General features: G+C 41.9%; 2 protein-coding genes across 2 annotated transcripts; both read left to right on the top strand.

The window, feature by feature from the left end:
* Positions 1 to 473: 473 nt before the first annotated feature.
* On the top strand, positions 474 to 4,090 carry LOC311060250 (large ribosomal subunit protein mL43-like; the record flags this gene model as incomplete). Its single annotated transcript, XM_084078380.1, has 3 exons — positions 474 to 844; positions 1,739 to 1,957; positions 3,999 to 4,090. Exons 1-3 carry the CDS (start codon positions 697 to 699, stop codon positions 4,088 to 4,090), a joined length of 459 nt encoding a protein of 152 aa, XP_083934506.1. The 5' UTR covers positions 474 to 696.
* On the top strand, positions 4,087 to 22,449 carry LOC311060323 (kelch-like protein 21). The gene is made up of 13 exons (XM_084078466.1): positions 4,087 to 4,173; positions 7,981 to 8,091; positions 9,458 to 9,658; positions 11,604 to 11,738; positions 11,841 to 12,032; positions 13,359 to 13,502; positions 13,720 to 13,855; positions 15,422 to 15,556; positions 17,518 to 17,661; positions 21,010 to 21,204; positions 21,394 to 21,540; positions 21,712 to 21,895; positions 21,994 to 22,449. The coding sequence occupies exons 2-13, from the start codon at positions 8,014 to 8,016 to the stop codon at positions 22,133 to 22,135; spliced, it is 1,833 nt and encodes a 610-aa protein (XP_083934592.1). The 5' UTR covers positions 4,087 to 4,173; positions 7,981 to 8,013; the 3' UTR covers positions 22,136 to 22,449.
* Position 22,450: the final 1 nt, after the last annotated feature.

Genomic DNA, 22,450 nt, shown 5'->3' with positions numbered 1-22,450 from the left:
TCCAGAGAAGCCCCTGTTGTCCATTGTGGAGACCCCTTCCACTGGCATAATGGAGTAATGCGGATAAACAAAAATTGCCATGCACTGAATGTCCCTTATGAGCTGCCGTTCATGCAGAACGACGTGAAGCTAGTCCTCGGTGTTGTCAGATTCTGTGAGAGAAACAAGCAACCAGCTCAATGTCGTTATGCATGGACGGCAGCTCATAAGGGACATTCAGTGCATGTTTGAGTGTCAGTACACTGCATAATGAGGATTAGTGGGAAAAAAACGAACTTTGGAGCTGCTAAAATAGGCAATTGTTGTTTATCCGCATTACTCCATTATGCCAGTGGGAGGGGTCTCCACAATGGACAGCAGGGGCTTCTCTGGAAAAATTCAACGGCCCTTTGTATGTTGGTGAGTGATTAGCGACACATCAAAGCAAACATCTAAAATGACTGGAATTCTCCTTTAAGGAATCAAACCGTTAAGAGGGAATCCTTAACAAACCAGAATCGTTAAAATCCTAAAGGGTCCTAACCCTAAAGATGACAGAATATAGATGGATATGTAATATAATGTAAACAATGAAGATGATGATTAAGAAGCTTCCTGCTGGGACGTCACAGAGAAGAGACACAGTGTGTTGTGATGGTAGTGTCAGCCTCCCATTGAGTTGAGTTCAGAAGCTCTGCTCAGACCCAGCTCACTCAGATGAAAGAGATGGGGAGGAGAGAGAGATGGACACAGCGTCCCATGCTGCTACTGCTGCTCCTGGCCAGCCTATCAGAGCTGAGGGGCTTCCCTTCCAGTCCCTCCATGGATGCAGACGTCACCCCCAGAACCACCGTCTTGTTGGAAGGTAAGTTCAACCTGTCAGTCTGTTCCTGTTCAGCCTACCTGTGACATCATCAGTAGCCATTTTTGGTCATTCACAAAATGGGGGGGGAAAATGTTTTAGTTTTTTTATTTATTGATGCAATGATGATATTGATGATCCAGGAAGAGAAAGGCAGTAATTTCCCCATTTATGGTATGCAGGTTTCCGAACTATACATAGCCCACCAATGAGACCCACAGTGTCTCATCCTTTTGTAGCTGTAGTTTTGTTTTGTTGTCTTTGGGCTTTTTATTTTTTTTTAATTTTTACATTTTGTATATTTTTTGTTTACTTTTAAGAAGTTTTTCATTCACTAGTGAGTAGACCGAAATGGCACCATCTTATAATAAGCATTAGTGAGGACCAATTATATGAAAAAGTAGGTGAAGTGCTCCTTTAGGCCAAATTCCTTTCCTTACGGAAAATAGTCAATATGAGCTTTCCGGTGCACAGGCACACAGCTAAGTATATATATGACTTTGTTGACTCAAATGAGGGTGCACGTGATGAAGGAAAATCAAGAAAATTCAAACGATTTCAGATTATTTCTCATAACTGATTAACTGTTGCAGTTGTTGAGTTGATGTATATCTATGACAGTTGATTTTTGGAACTGACACAAGTTATTTTTGTCTAACAACATTGCTTATTAGATTGATGAAAATTATGACAAGAAGTTGCAATTTTGATGCTTGGTTATATTGCTATTGTTAAAACCAGCTTTCATGAGGCCTAGATATTTAGCACGGTGCATTGTTGACATTTTCTGTCAGCTGATATCTGTCCCCCCTGTTGATAAAGTGACTTTAACCCTGGAGTCCTAATGCATTTTACACTCATCTGTGTATGGCTTTCTTTTTCTTGACGTCCCTGCAGTGAATGGCAACGTGAAGGAGGAACCCATCGACAACAAAACCTCCCAGCAGATTCAGGAGCTTGTCGCCAAGTTGACCAATCAGTCTGGCCTGGACATCATCCGTATCCACAAGCCTTTCCACACAGACAACCCCAGCATCCAGGGACAGTGGCACCCTTTCACCAACCCACCACCTTCTATTGGCCCAGTTATACCTTATATAGGCGCAGTTATACCTTGTATAGGCCCAGATGCACGCACACACACACACACACACACACACACACACCCTAAATAAATAATGACCATCCCTGGGGCAATATACTGTACATTTTTACAGAAACCTGCTAGAGACTGAATATTGTTTTTTTGCGATGGGCATGTGTACTTGATTAGGATGTCAGTATTCGGTCAACATCACATTTTTATGTTTGTAAAAAAGAAAAGGATTATTTATATCATTTCTTTTTTAGAGTTGCCAGTTATTTTCACCTTTTCTGTTCCAATTTTGTCGTTATGCCAATGAACCTTTTTCTGTGTTGCCAATGCTGTTGTACCGTACTGACTCACCTGCCAGCCAGTGAGACACCCACCTCTGTCTGACAGGTGCCATCCCCCTCCCTCCTGAACACGGACAGTGTGTTCGTATTGATGTGCGTCCAAGCCGGATGTCCTTTGGTGGATTTGAACCCCCTAGACTTCATAGTGGTGGACTTTACCCCTGTGCCACCCGGGTGCCACTGAAGTTTACTTGTTTTTTTTGCAGTGATGCAACTGCAGATACGGTTCATACACAAAAAGAACGTTCAGTGTTTTCTGTCGTACATCAGTCGATCTAATGTTGCAGGCAGAATGGCGACCAGGCATAAATATATATGCAAATAACTAATTTAGTAACTAAAGCACTCATTTAATTTGAGTGGAATAAAAAGTACAATGCTTACCTCTGTGAATGATGTAATTATAAATTATTGAGGACAATTTTGAAATACTCAAGTTGATTAAATACCTCAAAATTGCATTGAAGTAAAGTACTTGAGATACCTTCCACCACTGGGAACAATAAATAGTCCAGATTAGCTCTACTCTTCCATCCTCCTTTTTCCTCCGTTTCTGTTCATATATCCATTCGGTGACATACAGGACTAGTATACAAAAAGTTTGTTAAACCTTTGTATTTATACTTAATTCTGTATTCATGTCAACAACAAAGACAAACACTAAGTTAAGAAGCCGCTTCTTTGCATTTTAAAACGTGGAGAGTGTGACTTCACATCTGACCACAATGACGATGGAACACGGGGAGCTCAATAAGAATAAGTGCAGTTCATAAAGACTCGAGTCATACTTTCATATTCTTCATAAAAACAGAGGTCATGGTCAGTGGTGTAAAGTAACTAAGTACATTTACTTAAGTACTGTACTTAAGTACAATTTTGAGTTATTTGTACTTTACTTGAGTATTTCCAATTTCCAATACTTTTACTTCTACTCCACTACATCTCAGAGGCAAATATTGTACTTTTACTCCACTACATTTATTTGAAAACTTTAGTTACTAGTTACTTTTCAGATATAAATGATGATACAATGAAACATACATTAACCACTTTAAACCTATTTTATACCTAGGCTATTTGAAAATAGCCGATCTACAAGCTCACAACGCGTCGCATCGCGGCGCGTTGTGGGCTTGTAGATCTGCTATTTTCAAATATTTAGTACTTTTACTTTTGGTACTTTAAGTACATTTTGATGCCAATACTTTTGTACTTTTACTCAAGTACATTTTTAATTTTGGACTTTTACTTGTAACAGAGTATTTTTATATTGCAGTATTGGTACTTTTACTTAAGTAAAGAATTTGAGTACTTTTTCCACCACTGGTCATGGTGGACAAACAAGTTCTCAAGTAGATCAGGAGTTACACTGAAATGTTTGTCTTTGAATGAATAAATATTGCTTTTAATTGTTTTACAAGACAATAGTTTAATCATATTTAGGCTTCATGGTTTGAGTTTGATGTATCGTTTGACATATTAACCTTATACTTCACAAGAGCTTGTAGATCTGCCATTTCCACCAAATGTTTGCACATTTCCACTTCAATGCTATAAATCATTCACCCCTGGAGATAGTTATGGGACAGCTCATTGCTTACAACTGTCCTGCAGCTTTATCAATGAGGAGGTTAAAGCATTTATTCATTTGTATTCATTTATAAAGCTGTTTTACAAAAGCTTTCCTCAGCCCTGCTTTCTTGGAATGTTTGTGTTATAGCTCCCCCTTTAGGTCACAACAACTTTACACAGGAGTTGTTGTGTGCGGAACTGATCTTCGGTAGTGTGTTCTTGTCAGGAGGACACAGTTAGGTGTCACACCTCGTCCCTTTGAAGAGGAGCTGCAGGAGGAAAGTGTATTTGTTGTTAAAGTTTAAAACGTCTAAAACAACGAGGTATGTTTATTTAAGGTGTGTTTTTCTTTCTGTTAATGATTTTTACGTGTGTTGTACAAATATACATGTGTACGCTAATATATGTTTGTGTCGGTTTGCGTGTTGTGAGAGCTTGTTTACAGTTGGACGTTGATTGAGGCTGATGTTAGAATGGTGTTTAATAGAGATGTTAAATACATGTTAGCTCTGGTTCAGAGCATTAGTACAAGGAATTCCACTGCCCTGCCAGCGCTCAAGAGTAGTGAAAATAAACAAAACCATTTTGCTACTCACCGAAGCAAAGGCTGTTTTGTGTTGTTGAATGTCTATTCTCCAACCCCGCACGCCTAAAAGCACCCCACCTACTCTGTAAAATACACTTTTTGGGCAGAAAATAAAATATGTCAGCGAGACGGACATTATTTGTATTTACTCCACAGTGCCCTCTACAGATCTGGGGGATTTTAACTTACCATTAACCAAAATTTTGCTTCGGTGAGTAGCGAAATGGTTTTGTTTATTTGCACTACTCTTGAGCGCTGGCAGGGCAGTGGAATTCCTTGTACATGCGCAGAGCGAGGGGTCTTCCAGAGCGTTAGAGGGAACTCACTAACGCTCTGAACCAGAGCTAAATACATGTGAGTAAAGGAACAACCAGTGAGTTGTTTAACCAGGAGGCAGTGATGGTGATGTGGAAGTAATGGTGGGATAAAGACATAGTATTTTAGAAAGCCTAAAGACTATCGTAGATGTGTTTTTATCGATTTTGAGTCTTAGCGACCACCCTCCCAGTGTGCCCTGGAATATCACAAGTAAAGCCCATATTTCTCTGAACTTGTACTAATGCAAAATATAAGGTACTTTCCTGCTTGCCCCAAATGTTAACTAGGTGTCCGGAGTATTTGTTTAATGTATTAATCCATATATTTCTATAAAGAAGTGTTTTAATCCCGTCTGTGGCCGAACGCCATTTCTTCCCCTTCGTTTACTTCCTGTTTACATTGAGTGTAATTCCGATTTTCACCGGATGCGCCCCGTCACTACCGCCCATTGGGAACTTCCAACAGAATGGGCCACAGACGGGATTAAAACACTAATTTATTGTAACATATGGACTAATACATTACACAAACACGCCGGACCCCTAGTTAATATTTGGGGAAAGCACCTTATATTTTGCATTTGTACTTGTTTGGAGAAATACAGGCTTTACTGGTGACATTCCAGGGCAAACTGAGGGGGTGGAGCTAAGACTCTAATAGATATGAAAGTAAAAGTCAGACTCGATAAATACTTACGGTAGTCTTGCTCTAAGGCTAATAAAGACACATGTAGAGACTTTGATATTAAAGTAGACCCCATCACCCCATAATCAACGTCTGCTTGAATCCATTTCCTCCTCATTCATAATTTGATCACCTGGTTAGTGCTGATGCTGCTTACATCATGGTTAGATAATACTACTACTGTACTACTAATACAGGCTAAATACTCAAGAAACACAATCAGAACAATGCTTATTGCCAAGTGTGTTTGCACATGAGATATTTGTCTCGATGAGGTTGATGCATTGAAAGGAAGTTTACACAGATGGTAGTAGTATACAGTAGATATACCATGATATAAATTAAATGATTTCACACATATACATTTAATTTCACATTCAGTCCACATACATACACTTGGTGGAGGGGATTTGTGTGAAGGGGACCTCAGTACAGTAGCTATACTGTAGTAATTATTCTTCACTGACTGAACTTGTAGATCTGCTGTTTTTTGTTAATATTTTGAAAAAACATTTAAATTATTTTAATTTAATGGCATGCCCACAACACTAACATTGATGCTGCTATGTACTATGTTGCTGTGTATAATATTATGTATTCTTCTATAGATAGCAGCTAATATTACACTACCATGTACTATGTTGCAGTGATATATATATAGACTGTATACATTTATACTATACTATCAATGCAGGTATGTATGCAGCAGTGATGTGTATATAGTCCGCATTCTTCCATAGATATCACTGTAATATTAAAGGTAGGGTAAGTGATATTTGTTGGTTAAAACAAAGAGCTTTATGTTAAAATGTTAAAGCTCTATATTGTGATAGTAATCATTGCTATAGAGTGTTCAGTAACAGGGGTCTCATGTCTCTCTAGCTCTTTAATAAACAGAAATTACGTTTTCTGGTAGGTGGCAAAATGTCAACCAGGAGAGAGTACCCATTTATCAGCTTACTGTTTATAGTGATCCCGTTCCAATATTGTCTGCTCATTTATTTGTGTCATCACTTCCAATTTCACTTGTTATCTGTATCCTGACTGAGTTCTCCATCCTGATAGGATAGAATTGGTATCCCGACCTGAAAATGCATTTTATGAACAAACACGCTATAGCAATGAGAATATAGACATATTTAACATTTGTTTTAGCCAAAGAAAATCATTTACCCTACCTTTTTAATACTGGTATGTATGCTGGGGTATTTCATCATGTCTCACACTGTAGGTGTGTGGAGTGAAGTCTCTTTAGCAACACAGAACACACTGCTTATTATAACCATTATTATGGTCAAGCAGTGATGAGAGGCTCTCATCAGACACTCTGATCCAGAGTAACTTCCCAGAGTAAGATCAGAGTAAATGACCCCTATAGTCAAACAAATAGCCGGCTAAATGGTCACATAAATAGAGCAAAGAAAACAAGGTAGTGCTTCAAAGAAACTAGGATGGCAGGTAAACGGCAATCCTCCTAGGATCTGTCTAAATAGCACAAAAACTAATCTCTGAATAACATGATGTGAACAAATAACCAGCATATCTCTGCATAGTATAAGTAGCATTTATTCCACATCTTAGAAGCCAGGAGGGAGAAGACTCTCTAAATTGATAGAAACAAAGTGTCTCTTTGGGTGAGGTATCCATTTAAAGCCACAATGCATCAGAATCAGAAGATTCTGATTCTGATGAACTCACTTGAACTCACTGAGAAACATGTCCTTGTTTGTCAAAGAAGTAACCCAGACAAATAATTCTCAACCTGCTCTAGTGGCCAGCCGTAGAAGACAGGCTGTACTGTGAAGCTCCCATGTACAAAATGTCTGTTAACTGAACAGTATGTAGAAGCCAGGATATTACAAAAAAGTACTTGATATGCTCAACAAACCTCCCCTGATTAAATAAAACGTCAGTATATCAGACGACAACAAAAGAGGACCCTTTTGGGTCAAGAAGCTATTTAGTTGCATTTTAAATGTGGTGAGAGAGTAGACTGCACTAGCGTGTCTGATATCATGTCTAGACGGGCGGGTTCAAAATCTGCGGAGAGAATTTCCGCCGGATCCTATTGGTTCACCGATCTGTCCGTCAGCCCCCACCCCGCCCCGCGCCCCTCCTCCTTCCCAATGTGTAGCATTGAGAGCCCTGACGTCACAACATTTGGAGCAACGCCCACTGCACTCTGGTTGGTTGGGGAAATGAAACACTTCCTATTCCAGGAAGATCAACTGGTTGGTCCAGGCTTTTATTTTTTTTTAGCAAAAACAACAAAAATAAAAGCCTGGTGATCGAGGCTAGTGAGAGAGTATCTCCATTCCTGCATTTGTTTTCATCTTACCACATTATTACAACCTCATTTCACTAATGCTCAGTCTGAGTTGAATTAAATCACTGTGATCAACACGCAATAAAGAGATGAAGACAGGTGAATCATGTTCATACCATCAAGGTTCCAACTCTCAGAGTTAAATGAACACTGAGGATTTCACTGTGTAACCACATGTACTAACCGTAACAGTAATGTTGTGTGATCTCTCTGCAGACGAGACCCATTCCACCACACCTCACCTCAACCATGGCTGACAACATCCTGGATGCTGCCTGCCAGAGAGAATCACAACAGACTGCCAAGAGGATGAGACTGGACACTAAGGTTGGGCGATAACCAAAAATATTCCTATCGGCCATCGCCGGCCCAAAAATTGCTGATTGACGATATATTGGTGCTAGAAAAGCAATAATGTGAGAATAGCTTCCCAGTCCTTTAAGCTCGAATTATACTTGTACCGTACAGTGGGTCGCGTGTCAAAAATAGCAGATCTACAAGCTCACAACGTGTCGCGGACATGACGCATTGTGAGCCTGTAGATCTGCTATTTTCGGCGCGCGACCCCGTCGTACAACGGACTATACATTCGGCTGTAACACGTGCAGTGTCGGGTCAATGGAAAAAACAAGATGAGACGGCATGACTGTATTTCTGCTGCCATGCACCAATCTCACTCTCACTGACCAAACTCGTTTAGACAACAAAGAATTGTAAATCACTTCCATAGGATATTCTTTTAGCACTAAGCTTAGATCACAGGCTAGGAGATGAAGTGAAGTTGAAGCAGAGAAGCCTGCCTCAGTTTGCAGCAATGCTGTGGCGAAACACACCCATCCAGGTCAACTTTTTTATATTCGGACAAATAATAAATCGTGGTGCTGCGGGATAAATCACCCGTCTGGGCCGCCCTCTCCTGTAACTAAAGGGACTTTCAGTGCGCGTCAGGTCACGAGTTAATTCATTTCAAATCGCATTGATTGACTGGTGATATAAACATAAGCTGACACAAGTTTTAATATCCAGAATTGACAGCAGAAGTTAAGAATCAAGTGCTTGATCTTGTGAGACCGGGGGATTCGCGTTACTGCGTCATCAAGCTTGCAAATGCACAGTGAGGATTTGCAGAAACGGGAGCTTTAGTTTCAATTTCGATTTTATATAAAAATATATATACAGTTGTCATCAAATGTACAGTAGCTGATAAACAGACAACTAGGAAAGCAAAACTATTCCCTATTTCCTCTGCTCTCCTCCACTCCATTCAGTAGCCTACCTACTGGGGAGAGGACTGAGTCTTGTAGCCTAGACTCGTCAGAAATAAGCGCAACAAGAGCGTGCCTTCATCATCATCAATTCATCAATCATTATTAGAATGGCCCAAATTGACTAACATTTCGTGCATGCTTTGTATTGTGCTTTACATTTAATTTGGCTATATTTGAAGTGTTTAATTCTCGAGGAGGCAGACCATTAGGATACATTTATTGTGCAAAATAGAATGTCAAATATCGTCTAATAAAAACATTGGCCGATTGGACTCATCCAATCGCCCAACCTCACTGGACACTGACCATGTGAATAGCAGCTTTCAAGCATCATTACCAGATCAGCAACTTTACTCACAGATGAATAATAGTTTATTTATCTGATTATAAATCTCCCTCTGGATGTTGTTGTCGTTGCACCTCAGGAGGATGGCACCAGAGGACGTGTACCTCTATCCTCCCTGCATGCCGAGATGTTTGTGGACCCCAACCATCCCAACAAGGTCTTAGAGGGTCTCAACAGGCTGCGTCTCAACAGAACCTTGTGTGATGTGGTTCTGTGCTGTGAGGGACAGGAGGTCCCCTGCCATCGTACTGTACTGGCCTCCTTCAGTCCTTACTTTGAGGTAAATACACACTCAGTGTTTCCGCTAGGATGAAGCTGTAGCTATGGCGCCGGGAGCGCCCTGTCTTAAAAAAAAAAAAAGGTTTTCATTTAAATTATATATTTTTCCCCCACACATTAAGTCAGGTGTCTGAGATTGACAGTGTCACTCTGGCTATTGACAACCAAAACAGCAGCTCAGCTCAAGTCCATTATGTCTGTCTATCAGTCATGGTTTCAGTAGGCTGCACTATCCTTCCTGCTTTCGTGTAAGAGGGGCGGGTTTAAAATCAGCGCGGAGAGAATGCGCCTGATCCCATTGGTTCACCGATCTGTCCGTCAACCCCCACCCCGTCAACACAACATTACGAGCGACGCCTACTGCACTCTGGTTGGTTGGGGAAATTAAACACTTCCTATACCGGGTACACCGATGCGCTGGTACAGGCTTTTATTTTTTAGCAAAACTAAGCAATAAAAGCCTGGAGATCGAGGCTATGGTTTCAGTGACGCAACACCACCGACCGCTTTCTTTTTCTCCCAAATGAAGGGGGTCGGATTCTAAACTTTATGCAGCTAGCGTTAGTTACCTTCCACTCCCAAATCATTGCTCATTGTAGGCAACAGGCGATTTGGGCGGAGATAGTACAGCTATTCACTGCGCACATAGCTCTGCGTTTGGAAAGCTCTACCATAGCAGCTACAACCAGCGTCAGCGTGGATATATTTTGATTTAACCCATCGCGTGCCAATCGCATAGATCTACGCTAACCTAAATAACAGCGCAGCGTGCCAGTCGCGTAGATCTACGTGAAGTGGTCCTTTTTTCTTTTTTTTTCTCTCGCAGTGACACATTTCATTGTAGCACTCTCTCGCAGTGACGCATTTCATTGTAGCACACCCGGAAACGGAAATTAATGTCAATCGAAGATTTTCGTTCCCATCCGCCGCCGCTCTAAAGCTTCCGCTAAATCGCCATTATCTCGGTGTTGTTTTTCTCCGCGCTGAACACTGTTTAAAGCGTTTTTTAGAAACTGCGACTACTGCAAAATGGAATGTCGCCGATTGAAAATTTCTTCTCTGGGCCACTCACACAGCTACCCTGTGTGTCTACAAATAGTTGAACGTGCGATCATAAGGTATTTAGCGAGGTCTGTGGCGAGGTGAAAAAAACAATAAACCGCTGGCAGTGGTGAGTACATTATGATATTAAACTCTGGCATGGAATGTGTTAATGCCTGCTGCTTCGATGGGACAAGTGGGGTAATTAGAGGCTTATTGAACAGCTGAGAAACCTGCACATTTTACGTAGAAAAGTAGCGCAAATTAAGTACAAATGTTTATGCTGAAGTCTGTGTCCTCTGAGGTTTTCTCTAGCTCAAGAACTCAGCAGTCAGATGCGTCCCAGCAACAGGCATTTGGGTTGAAAATAGTGACGTGAATGAGAGCAGGGGGGGCGAGGGGGCTTTTGTACTGTAAATACTATAACTGGAAAAGCATGGACTTGGCACGACTGCGAGCTCTAGACAAAACAAATACATCTGTTGCAACTTGATTTGATATGCTGCGATGATGGACAGGCAAGCGCAAAGTTTGGATTTATTTGGAGCCTAGTAGGTTACTGAAGCCTTTGTGACCCATAGAAAGCTGTTACCCTAGGGAGAACCGTTTCACAGGAGACCTACAAGCTCACAACTCGTCGCATAAAAAATCTTAGAAATCTTAGAAAAAAAACAAGGCGTAGCGTGCCGCCACTGTTAAATGCATATAGGGGAAACACTGACACTTTTATTGACCTGCTGGTAAGGAAATATATTTAAATTCTGCCTTGGCTTTCAGGGAAACCGATCATCATGCTATTTCCATGCTATATCCAATTAATTAAATTAACCGTTGACACTATGTAAATAAGAAAGGCCTAAGCCATAAACACCCAAGCCAACCATTCAGCTTTTTAACCTGCACAGGCCATGTTTACATCTGGTATGAAGGAGTCCACACAGGAAAGGGTGACCATCAGTGGAGTGGAGCCTCAGATGATTGGTTTGCTGGTGAACTATGCCTATACTTATAAGGTTTCCATCTCTACTGATAATATGCAGGTAATGTAATTGTATTATCATCATAAGCCTCATTCATTGTCTCCATGTTTGTCCTATATAACATCAGTGCTCCATAAAGCTAATTGTGTTCATTTGTTCTAGGCCCTGCTAGCAGCATCAGACTTGTTTGATGTCAGGGCTGTTCGTGAGGCCTGCTCTGAATACATGATGCGTCACCTGGACATAAATAACTGTGTAGAGACTTACTGCTGTGCTGATGACCACTCCTGTGAAGAGTTGGAGGAACAGAGCATGCATTACATTCTGGAACACTTCAGTGACATCTACCAGCAGGTCAGTGATTAAGGAATCATACATTTCCTGAGTTGATTTTGTCTGTTGTTGTTTTTTTATCTGCTATAACGTTTTTTTATTACTATTACTCAACCTCCCACCACCACAACTGACCCAGACCTGGGTAGAAACATTCAATCAGTCACAGTGATTGAATCTCTGACACAAGTGGATTGCTGCTTGTCTGGCTGAGATCTCGGAGATCTCGTAGTGGATGTCAACGAACCACCTGAAGCTCAACCTGGACAAGACCGAGCTGATGTTCCTCCCGGGGAAGGGCTGTCCGTACCGAGACATGGCCATCACCATTGATAATGCTGTGGTGACGTCAACTCGGACTGCGAAGAATCTGGGTGTGACCTTGGACGATCAACTGTCGTTCTCCGCAAACATTGCATCGGTGACACGGTCCTGCAGATTCCTCCTCTACAACATCAGGAGGATTCGCCCCTTCCTCACGGAGAAGGCAGCCCAGATGCTCATCCAGGCTCTTGTCATCTCCCGCCTGGACTACTGCAACTCCCTCCTTGCTGGTGCCCCGGCATCTGCCATCAGACCTCTGGAGCTTTACAGAAAGCTGCGGCTCGTTTGGTGTTCAACCGCCCCAAGTTCTCCCACACAACTATCCCTTTCCGTTCTCTGCACTGGCTCCCCGTAGCGGCTCGCATTCAGTTTAAAACCCTGGTGCTAGCCTATAGGGCCTTCGGTCTGCCACCTCGGGGCGACTGATTGCCTCGTCACTCAAGGGTCCTTCTGGTCGATCGACACGGTCACGACTTTTTCCTGTTCTGGCCCCACAGTGGTGGAATGAACTTCCCACTGATGTCAGGACAGCAGAGTCACTGCCCATCTTTCGCCGCAGGCTGAAAACCCACCTCTTCAGGAAACAATACCCTTCCTCTTTGCCTGGCCTACTTGTTGTTAACTAGTTGTACAAACTCTTGTTTTATTGTTGTATTGTTTTATTGGATGTTGTTTAGTCGATACACTTACTTGTTTTAGCTCGTGCTCATTTGATTTTGCTATTTTGTCTCATCTGTTTAAGAGAGTAGGTAGCTGTATACTCTTGGTTGCTTGTTTTTGCAGGAAATGACTTCTGGTGATTAGTAGTTTCGTTCCCTACCTATGTTGAATGCACTTATTGTAAGTCGCTTTGGATAAAAGCGTCTGCTAAATGACTGTAATGTACAGTCACATATCCATTTCACTAAACAGATCATCTATCACCAGTGAGCACTTCAGAGGAGAAAATGTTACTTTATAAAGTATGAGAACAGTCTTCTCCATCTATCAGCTAATCAACTGTATTTTGCTTTCTACCAATAGGAAGAGTTCCTGTCTCTCTCTGTAGAAAGACTGACAGAGGTTCTCTCCAGTGACCATCTCAATGTGCCCAAGGAGGACATGGTGTTTGAGGCTGCCATGCTGTGGTTAGACAAGTGTCCTACCCGCATGCAGAGCTTTGAAAAGGTCAGTCATTTCTTAGTCTCACCTTACCAGACGATCAGAGGTCTCTGCCTATCAATGTGTCAGGGGTCTTCTAAATATAAGTTATTTTCTACAGTCACTTTCCAATACATATCATCATCTACTGTATATGTGGTACTGGCTGGTAATATGCATAGTTATTATATAATGTTGTTCCAGTTGGACTAGTAAATACTTGGTGTTCTGTGCATTCTTATAGGTGCTACAGCACATCCGTCTGCCTCTCATCAGTCCCTCCTACCTCCTCACTGTGGTTGAGCCTCAGAGCCAGAGGTTCATCTCTGAGGCCAAGGAGCGTCCCTACTGTAACACATCACGCCCACGCAGGACCACAGGTACCCTGCTGAACACATGCATGCATGTTGGCCCTGATGATGCTGGAAAAAGCTTATCTGCCAATAATAAATATGACTGTGGTTTGCTATTCAGGCTTCATAATGGTTATTGTCTCCGCCAGGCCGAAGGCATGGCCAAGACTATGTTTTGCATGTTTTTATATTACTCATGCAGATTTTGTCCAAACATCACGCAAATTGGTACACAGTATCTCTATAGTCATTAAACTAAACTGGTCTTTCGGATTTTTCATATTCCATCCTGATTGGCTTAGATTGGCTTCCAAAGTTTGAATCATGAACACAGTGTGCGATTGCCGTGAAATATCGCATGCACATTGCCACTAGGCCGAGAAAGTAATGACACTTGGAATGTTTCAAATCAGCCTCATGATGGTGCTATAACAGGCTCGTTTTTACCTATAATTGGATCGATCTGTCTAAAACCTTTTACGCAAAGTCCCCAGAGGCCAAGGAAAAACCTCTGCCCTGCATTTTTCACATCTGCCTTTTATAGCGCCATCAGGAAGCCAATCTTTTTGATATTACTCCTTCAGATTTTGTCCAAACATCACGCAAATCGGTACACAGTATCTCTATAGTCATGCGATCAAGACGGATCTGTCTTATATTTCATATTCCTTCCTGATTGGCTAACATTGGCTTCCAAATTTTGCAGGATTGTTCCGTTTTCAACAAATGCCTCAAATCATGAACACAGCGTGCAATTTACATGTAATTTCACACGCACATTCCCACTAGGCCATGGAAGAAATGCCATGCCACCATTTTCACATTGGCCTGTCATAGAGCCACCAACAGGCCGATTTTAGCAAAACACAATTTCCTTTTTTTAATTCCTCAAACCATGTTGTTGTCAGGTGCCGGGAGGCGGGGCGGCAGCAGTAGTGGAGCGGCAGTATCCTGTGCCTAACCCTAACCCCTGACCCTAACCTCAGTAAAACCATACCTAAACCTAACCCTATAACCTCAGTAAAACCATACCTAAACCTAACCCTATAACCTCAGTAAAACTATACCTAAACCTAACCCCTAACCCTATAACCTCAGTAATATTTTACTACAAGGATTAGTAAGCTACAGTCCTACTGATTCTATGCTGCCACTCCTCCGCCGGCAGCCCGCCGCTCCACCGGCAGCAGTCACTGCCAGCAGCTGCCGATCCTCCGCCGGCAGTTCCGTGTCAGTTTCCGCTGCCGGAAAATGCACTCGCTCCTTCTGCTTTTTCTAGTTGATTGCATCATGATTTCATTATTTTAAGTTTACAATTCAAGCTTTCATTTAGTTTGTTGCGCTTTTATTCATGTCAAAATGCATACCAATTCTCTCCTGGATTCATTCAGTGACAAATTCAAATTCTGTGCTGCCTCTCTGGGGAGAGAGTTCCACAGGTTTGGCTGCCACACTGAAAGCTCTATCCCAGAAGGTTCTAATTCCACAGGGTTGGGGCTGCCACACTGAAAGCTCAACCAAATACATTTGGTTTCTCCTTCAACTCTTTAATCTACTCTGTCTCACCTGCTCCTTCTCTTCTGTTTGTTGAAGTGATCGTGACGTTGAATGAGACTAGAAAGTATGATAAGTATGACAAAGTTGAGAGCTTTGATCCCCTGACAAATCAGTGGAAGACTCTTGGACAACTGCCCTCGAAAGTAGAAGAGTATGCTGTGGTTGCATCAGGTGAGGATTACCATCAGAGTCAATCAACTTGGATCCTACTGTTTTACCTCTGAATTGACTGATTGCTAAGCCCCACCCAACGATAGCGTTTGTTCAATGCTAGCTTAGCAACCATCATGTTGGACAAGCTGCCATTCATAGGAATCAAAGTAATCTTGCACACCCACACACGATAATTACTCCTATCTATCATTATTATTATAACATTGGCAGATCAAACCCCTAATTTATTGATAGATATAAAGATGGATATCGATGAAGATGAATAGATAGATGTAAAGATAAATAGATATATAGATAGATATAGATAGATGGAGACCAACTACAACCATAATTAATAGGGGCTTAAGTAAGTGGTTAAGCTGAATGTCATAACTGTGATATTGTTAAATAATGCTGCTACCTTGACAAGTCATTCACCACCTTGTTGGGCAATAGAAAACTCTCTGTTACACACGGCCGGGCAAATATTATCATTACACAGGTAATTCTTCAAATAATCTGATAAGATTATTGATTCTGAATTGAACTTTAATACACACATTAGCACTGAAGTCCTGACGTCACTGCTGCACTGGCGCTCTTCCACTGGTTCATGGCTTTGTTGTGTTGAAATCCCCATTGGGGAATCTTAGATCGCCTCATATAAGAACTTAAACACATCACCCCGGCGATTTTACTCGTATGGATATGAAGCATCGACCGAAGGTGGAAATGTACACATTTACCCAAACAGTAACACAATAAACGCTAGAAACGAGTCAAACGAGCCAAAGACTACATTTCCCATGAAAGCGCCTGCTGTAGGGACAGTGATTTCAGACCTGGAAGTGTAGTTCTTCAAAGTTTTAAGGCAGAATTAATTCAATTTTCGCCAGAAACGGGCTTTATCAAATATGAATGAATATCTTAAACAATGCAGAGCCAACCCCCTGACAGACATGCCGTGGTGGTGTGTTTATTTTTTCGAACACAGTTCTTATATGACGTGATCTAAGATTCTCCAATGGGGATTTCAATACAAAAAATAAAGCCACGAACCAGCGGAACAGTGCCCTCTAGTGGCAGTGACGTCAGACTTCGGTGCTCAATCGTGTTACCAAGATTGCCTATTGCATGGAGCAATAGAGCCTATCTGTCGTTGGACGATGCAAAAACGTTGATCTTTTGTTTTCTCTCTGCTTGATTACTGCAATGCACTTTTTTTCTGGCCTGCCAAAACAACTGACAGATTACAACTTGTTCAAAATGCGGCAGCCAGAGTTTTAACTACAACTAAGATGAGGGAACATATTACTCCAATTTCAGCTTCACTACATTGGCTCCTGGTTGTTTTTAAGATTGATTTGACTTGTTTATAAAACTCTCAATGGTCTGGCACCTTTCTACCTCTATGGCTGCCTGCCTCGATATGTTCCAAACTGCCACCCTCAGGTCTTCTAGTGCTGACCTGCTCGAAGCATTCTGCTTCTACGGGCCGATGGCTTGGAATAAACTCACATTACACCTCTGTGTAATGTGACAGGCAGCCTCTGTGGATAGTAAAGCACAGATCAAGACATATTTCTTCACTCTTGCTTTTAGTTGATTTTTTAAATCTGTGTTATTCATGTCCCATGTCCTTTTGCCTGATTCACTACCTATTTATGCTTTTGCTTTACTTTTTTGCTTCATTGTTAAATTATTTGTACTTTTTCTGTAAAGCACTTGTGCTTTATTCTTGCTCTGTAAAGCACTTTGAGCTGTATTTCATGCCATGGAAGCTGCTATACAAATAAAGTTCATTATATAGCCCACCTGGCAGCTTATTTCACAACACACTGGCACTGTTTTGGTGAATTCCAAGGCGTTATAAGTTAACCATCACAATAAGATAGAAGATATGTGAAGAAATGTAAAGTTGTGTATGCATATTCAAATCTAATTTCTTTCAACTTAATTCTGCTCTTCTTCCACCATAGGTTCCACTCTGTATGTGGCCGGAGGCTTAGTCTATGATCGTCGTCTTAAGTGTTATGTTAACCATAGAGAGATGTGGCGCTATGATGTTCACCATAACTCATGGTTGTCGATGGCTCCCATGAAAGAGCAGTCCGATATATACCGTAAGATTGTCAAACTATCACATTCAAATTAACCACATGAACCCTGATGGCAGGTCATAGGCAAAACATTTTTTTTAAGTTATTCTAGTTATTGTTTTCTTTCAAATAATAGCAAATCTACAGGTTCACTACCGGTACTCTACGTGTCACATTAGCTAGTAAATGGTCTGTTTCCAAATAGCCACATTTGTAAACCAAATGTACACATTTCAGAATATAATTCCAGACAATATCAGTTGCTTTTTTATTTAATATCTAATGGTATGAACTGGCAAAAGGAGACTCGCTCACTGCATATAGATATAGGAAAAACTCCTTAGACGAGACTTAAAGAAAAATGTTTTTCTTTATTTTGTGATGCCCATGTTGTGCTCAAGTGCTCTGTGAGTTAAAAAGCATCTAATATCTAATGGTATGGAAATGTATTAAAATGAGCAGGTTCTGAAAAGGCGTCTGTACAGGTAGTAAAATGTATCAGTTCCAACCGCAGAATAATGACATCACAAAAGCAGAGAGAGGTTCGTCTTTCCACGGAGACATTGTTTGTTTACATCCGGGTTGAAAAAAAAATGAAATAAATGTTTATTGATTATACAGTATAAGTGTTACTGTGTTAGTGGAGTGGTGCGGTCAAGCAGCAGTAAGGTAATGCACGTCCACTCCTGACATCCCAAACTTGAGTATGGGAAATGTTGGAGGTGGGGTGGATTTAGCAGCTCTTCAAACATGACTTCTAGAATATATGTATGTAATGTATATGTATTGTTTACGAGAGTGCCACATTATAACATAGATCATAGATACTGTTTTTTCACATAATCAAATTTCCAGCATTTAAAATGAGCTGTTGCCCTGTCTTTGTTTTGGAATAACCGCTAAGTGTTTTTGTCTTTTGAAATTTGATTATTGGCAGATGATCACTATTAGAACAAGGAATTAATAATCAGACTTTAAAGATTTCATAGCGAGAGTATTAACTCATTCACTGCCTGAGTTTTTCAGAACAGTCTGCAGCCAGTGGCAGCGTTTCTGAGCATTTGAGCCACAGAATATTTTGCTCTGGGACGATCAACACACCCTCCGTTCTTTAGTTGTTGGCTGTTGAAATAGCTTGTTCTTGCCAAAAAACAAGAAGACACATATTTTTTTTCCTAACATTAGATCGGACGGGCTGGGTTTGTTGTGATCACGCTATTTTTGGGTATGCCGTTTCTCTGGAAGTCATAGGATCACTCATGGGTTGGTGTAGGGCGCCTTCTAGCGTAAACACTGAAAACACTGTTTTGACGTGTTACACATCATTGTCACTGTGGGCTTGTATGTGTTACACATTATTGGTAGCCTGGTTCCAGACGAATCTGCCTTTGCAAAATTGCATCGCACTTTAGCCCTAGGCAGATTAGGTCTGGCCCCCTCAATAGAGATTTTAATTTAATCAGGGCCCAGTATCCAAATGTGGGCGGGCTTATCACCTTATTTGGAGCAATGACGTACAAGGAAGTACTGCTCTGATTCGTTCGTACAAGGAAGCACTGCTCTGATTGGTTTAGGTCTAACCAATAGAGTCCGTTTGGATCTTTTTGTAACCGCCCCTTGGGAAAAAAATCTATCGATAGGGACCAGACTAATATCCACGCAGTGTGTCGTGTGATATTGTTCGGCCACGCGAGGCTACATCATTGGCAATGAATGAGTGCCAATCCCTTAAGCATTACGTGTGGTATAAGACCGGCCCGGTGTGAGCGGGTGTCATGCATCCTGTGCAGTGTGCACATTACAAAGCATTCTAACCGTCTGACCGGCACATTCCCAGTGGGTGCTCGCTGTGTCCCATGGGTGCTCGAGCTCCTGAGAAGTCAGCACCCACCGGATCGGTGCCTATGGCCAAGGTCATCACTTCATCAGTTTCATTTTTTACCAGGTTGCCAAATCTGGTCTATATCTACACTCACTAGGCTCAATGGCCCTCATTTATCAACGCGGTGTAGACCAAATAATGGGCGTACGGCGAGATCACCGCAATTTTCGGCATTTATCAATATATCCTGACGTGGGCTTTATCCTACGGTACGCTGAGATCTCACGTCTGGTCGGGACCAGTTGTTGACGTTGGCTGCACCCGTTTATTCCATCCTAGACCTGCGGAGCAGCATTGTTTGACTGTCTGAGAGGCATTGGACACCTAATCCACTCATAAATCTGTATATCTACACTAATAAATAATCCCTGTGAAAATATAACATTTTATAAAGTAATTTAAACAAACTGCTTTAACAGTCATTCAGATAAGATTGTAGATCTGTCTGTATTGAAAATAGCAGATCTACAAGCTCACAAGCCAGCAACGCGTTGTGAGCTTGTAGATCTGCTATTTTCAAAATATACGGGCGCTTTCTGCGAGAGCACTCTTCTGCGCGAGCACCGGTCTAACAGGCGGCGCTGCTGTTATATTTTCATGGCCACCGGGAGATCAGACATTTAACCCATGGTCCAACACACAGCCTTCATTCATTAATGTTCTCTCCAGGCTATCTCTCATTAATGCGGAGCGGGACGGGACTCGCCCGTCCGACGGTCCGAGTCTCACTGGGAAATGGGAATAGCCTACATGAGGGCTTTATTTTAGTGTAACTCGAACGCGCACTGCTCGGTATGGGTTAAATACATTAATCTACAAAAGTATTCCATTCATGCCGATGTGATTGGTATCATAATATGTCATTCATGTAGGCTACAAGCCTACGTGACAATACGCTACGGGCGTGTGTGTGTGTGTGTGTGTGTGTGTGTGTGTGAGACAGAGAGAGAGAGAGAGAGCGAGCGAGAGAGGCGTGTGCGTGTGCGTGTGCGGCGAGGCCAGCGGGGGGGGGGGGGGGGGGGGGGGCGGCTGTTTCTTATTGGCTTTTCATGTCTTTGGTCGTATTCTGGTTCGTCTTCATGTCGTAAAATCGGGGCGTTTTGAGAATATTTATGGGGCGTGTTATTTAAATGACGCTCGTTTCAGCCGTGACATTTATCAACACTGGGACCAAGTGTAAGCTCGGATCAGCTGTGTAGGATGCGTTGATAAATGTGACTTCGACGTTGGTGTACGCCGAATATATGGAAAAATATACGGCGGTTTATACGCTGCGTTGATAAATGAGGGCCATTGTCCTCTCAGAATATGGGATCTAAAGACGACCCGCAATACTGTGTTCGGCCACTGTATGTATCTCTATGAACTGTGGCGCTGTTCCTCATTTGGCCTTTCAACGTTGCCATGTTTAGTGAGAGAAATAAGCAACCTGGTATAATATATTTTTTTAATATTTTGTTTTTCTCTGCTCAACCCCACACGTTTCATAGGCCAGTGTTTCATAAGCCTGGTGATGCTGGATGGATATGTGTTTGCAGTGGGGGACCGGGGGGTTGACGAATCGATGGAACGCTACGACCCCAACACAAACACCTGGCAGCTCATGCACTCTGCTGGTGTGGCAGCGAGTTTCGATTCTAACAGCTGTAATGTGGTCGCACTAGATGGAGAGCTCTATGTTATTGGTATGGAACAGATTTATGCACCTGCAGGTTCAGCCTGATGGTTTTCATGAGGTTGTGTTTTTCATGTAGTGTTATTGTATGTCAAGCATAATGGTTCACTGAAAATGTACAAATCCTTTGGTATTATTGTGTATTCATGCTTGTCCTACGTGAATAATGTTGACACGTGTGTGTCCTCCTGGACTCTAGGTGGTGATCCAATTCACTTCAAGACAGAGCGGCCCCAGGTGGCCAAATACAACCCTAAAACATCTGTGTGGACAGGAGTCGCTCCTATGCATATTCCACGTAATAAATCAGCTGCTTGTGTTCTGAATGGAAAGATCTATGTTACAGGTATCTTACCTCTTCTTAGTCAGTGGTAGGAGAAGTACTCTGTTTATAGAAATCATCACTTTTTCACTAGTTCCATAATAGACCTCACCTAAACTTCACTGTTGTTTGGGCACATTATAAAACACACTCACACTCACAGTCACTATCCTGTTAATTCTTGTTCGTCTATAGGTGGTCTGTATGATGATGATGATAGGACAATGGAAAATAGGATGGAGAGTTACAACCCCAAGACCAACCAGTGGACCATGTGTGCCCCCATGCAAGTGAAACGCTCCTCACCTAGCATGGCTGCGGTGGATGGATTGATCTACGTACTAGGAGGGCGAGACTTCGATGACCACGATGACGATAGGTATTGCACTGCTGCTCCATGAATGTCTGGGAAAAGGTGTCTTCTTGTCCACAGCAGACATTTCTCTCACGGCTGTTTGTTTGTGTCTCTTCATTCAGTTCTGCCCGTAACATCGAGTGCTACTGTGAAGAGACGGACACGTGGGAAACTGTGGGGCATATCGATGATGCTTACTTCCGTGCCAAATGTGTCTCTATCAAGCTGAGGAGGGATCGTGGTCGTCCCATTCCCTATGATTAATATGATTATTCTGAAGGTGACTAGGTTTGGGGTGCAGAACCGGATCCAACATTAAGGAACTGGTTCCAGCACATTTGGAACGGGTTTGTCACTCTGTCAGAAGCTATGTGGACTTCATGTCTGCTATACAATTACAATACCAGTGGTTCTCAAACGTTTTAATTTCAAGGACCACCATAACTCTTTGAGTTACAGACCTGTAAGGTCCCATTTGGAACCTAAATAAATTTGTGTTTAAAAAAATCTATAATTTTGGCCTTCATTAAAATGTTTGATAAATATAGGAAAATGTCAAAGGGAACCGTTAAAGGAGAA

This window comes from Gymnoscopelus microlampas, assembly GCF_963454915.1.
Source record: "Gymnoscopelus microlampas genome assembly, chromosome: 14".
Lineage (NCBI taxonomy): Eukaryota > Metazoa > Chordata > Actinopteri > Myctophiformes > Myctophidae > Gymnoscopelus > Gymnoscopelus microlampas.
The sequence above is the reverse complement of the archived record's forward strand: the minus strand, read 5'-3'. Positions and strand labels throughout refer to the sequence as shown.

Coding starts and splice junctions, on each gene's coding strand:
- LOC311060323 (XM_084078466.1), top strand. CDS start 8,014: ATGGCTGACAACATCCTGGATGCTGCCTGCCAGAGAGAATCACAACAG. Junction 8,092..9,457: donor GGATGAGACTGGACACTAAG/GTTGGGCGATAA, acceptor GTTGCACCTCAG/GAGGATGGCACCAGAGGACG. Junction 13,503..13,719: donor GCATGCAGAGCTTTGAAAAG/GTCAGTCATTTC, acceptor GCATTCTTATAG/GTGCTACAGCACATCCGTCT.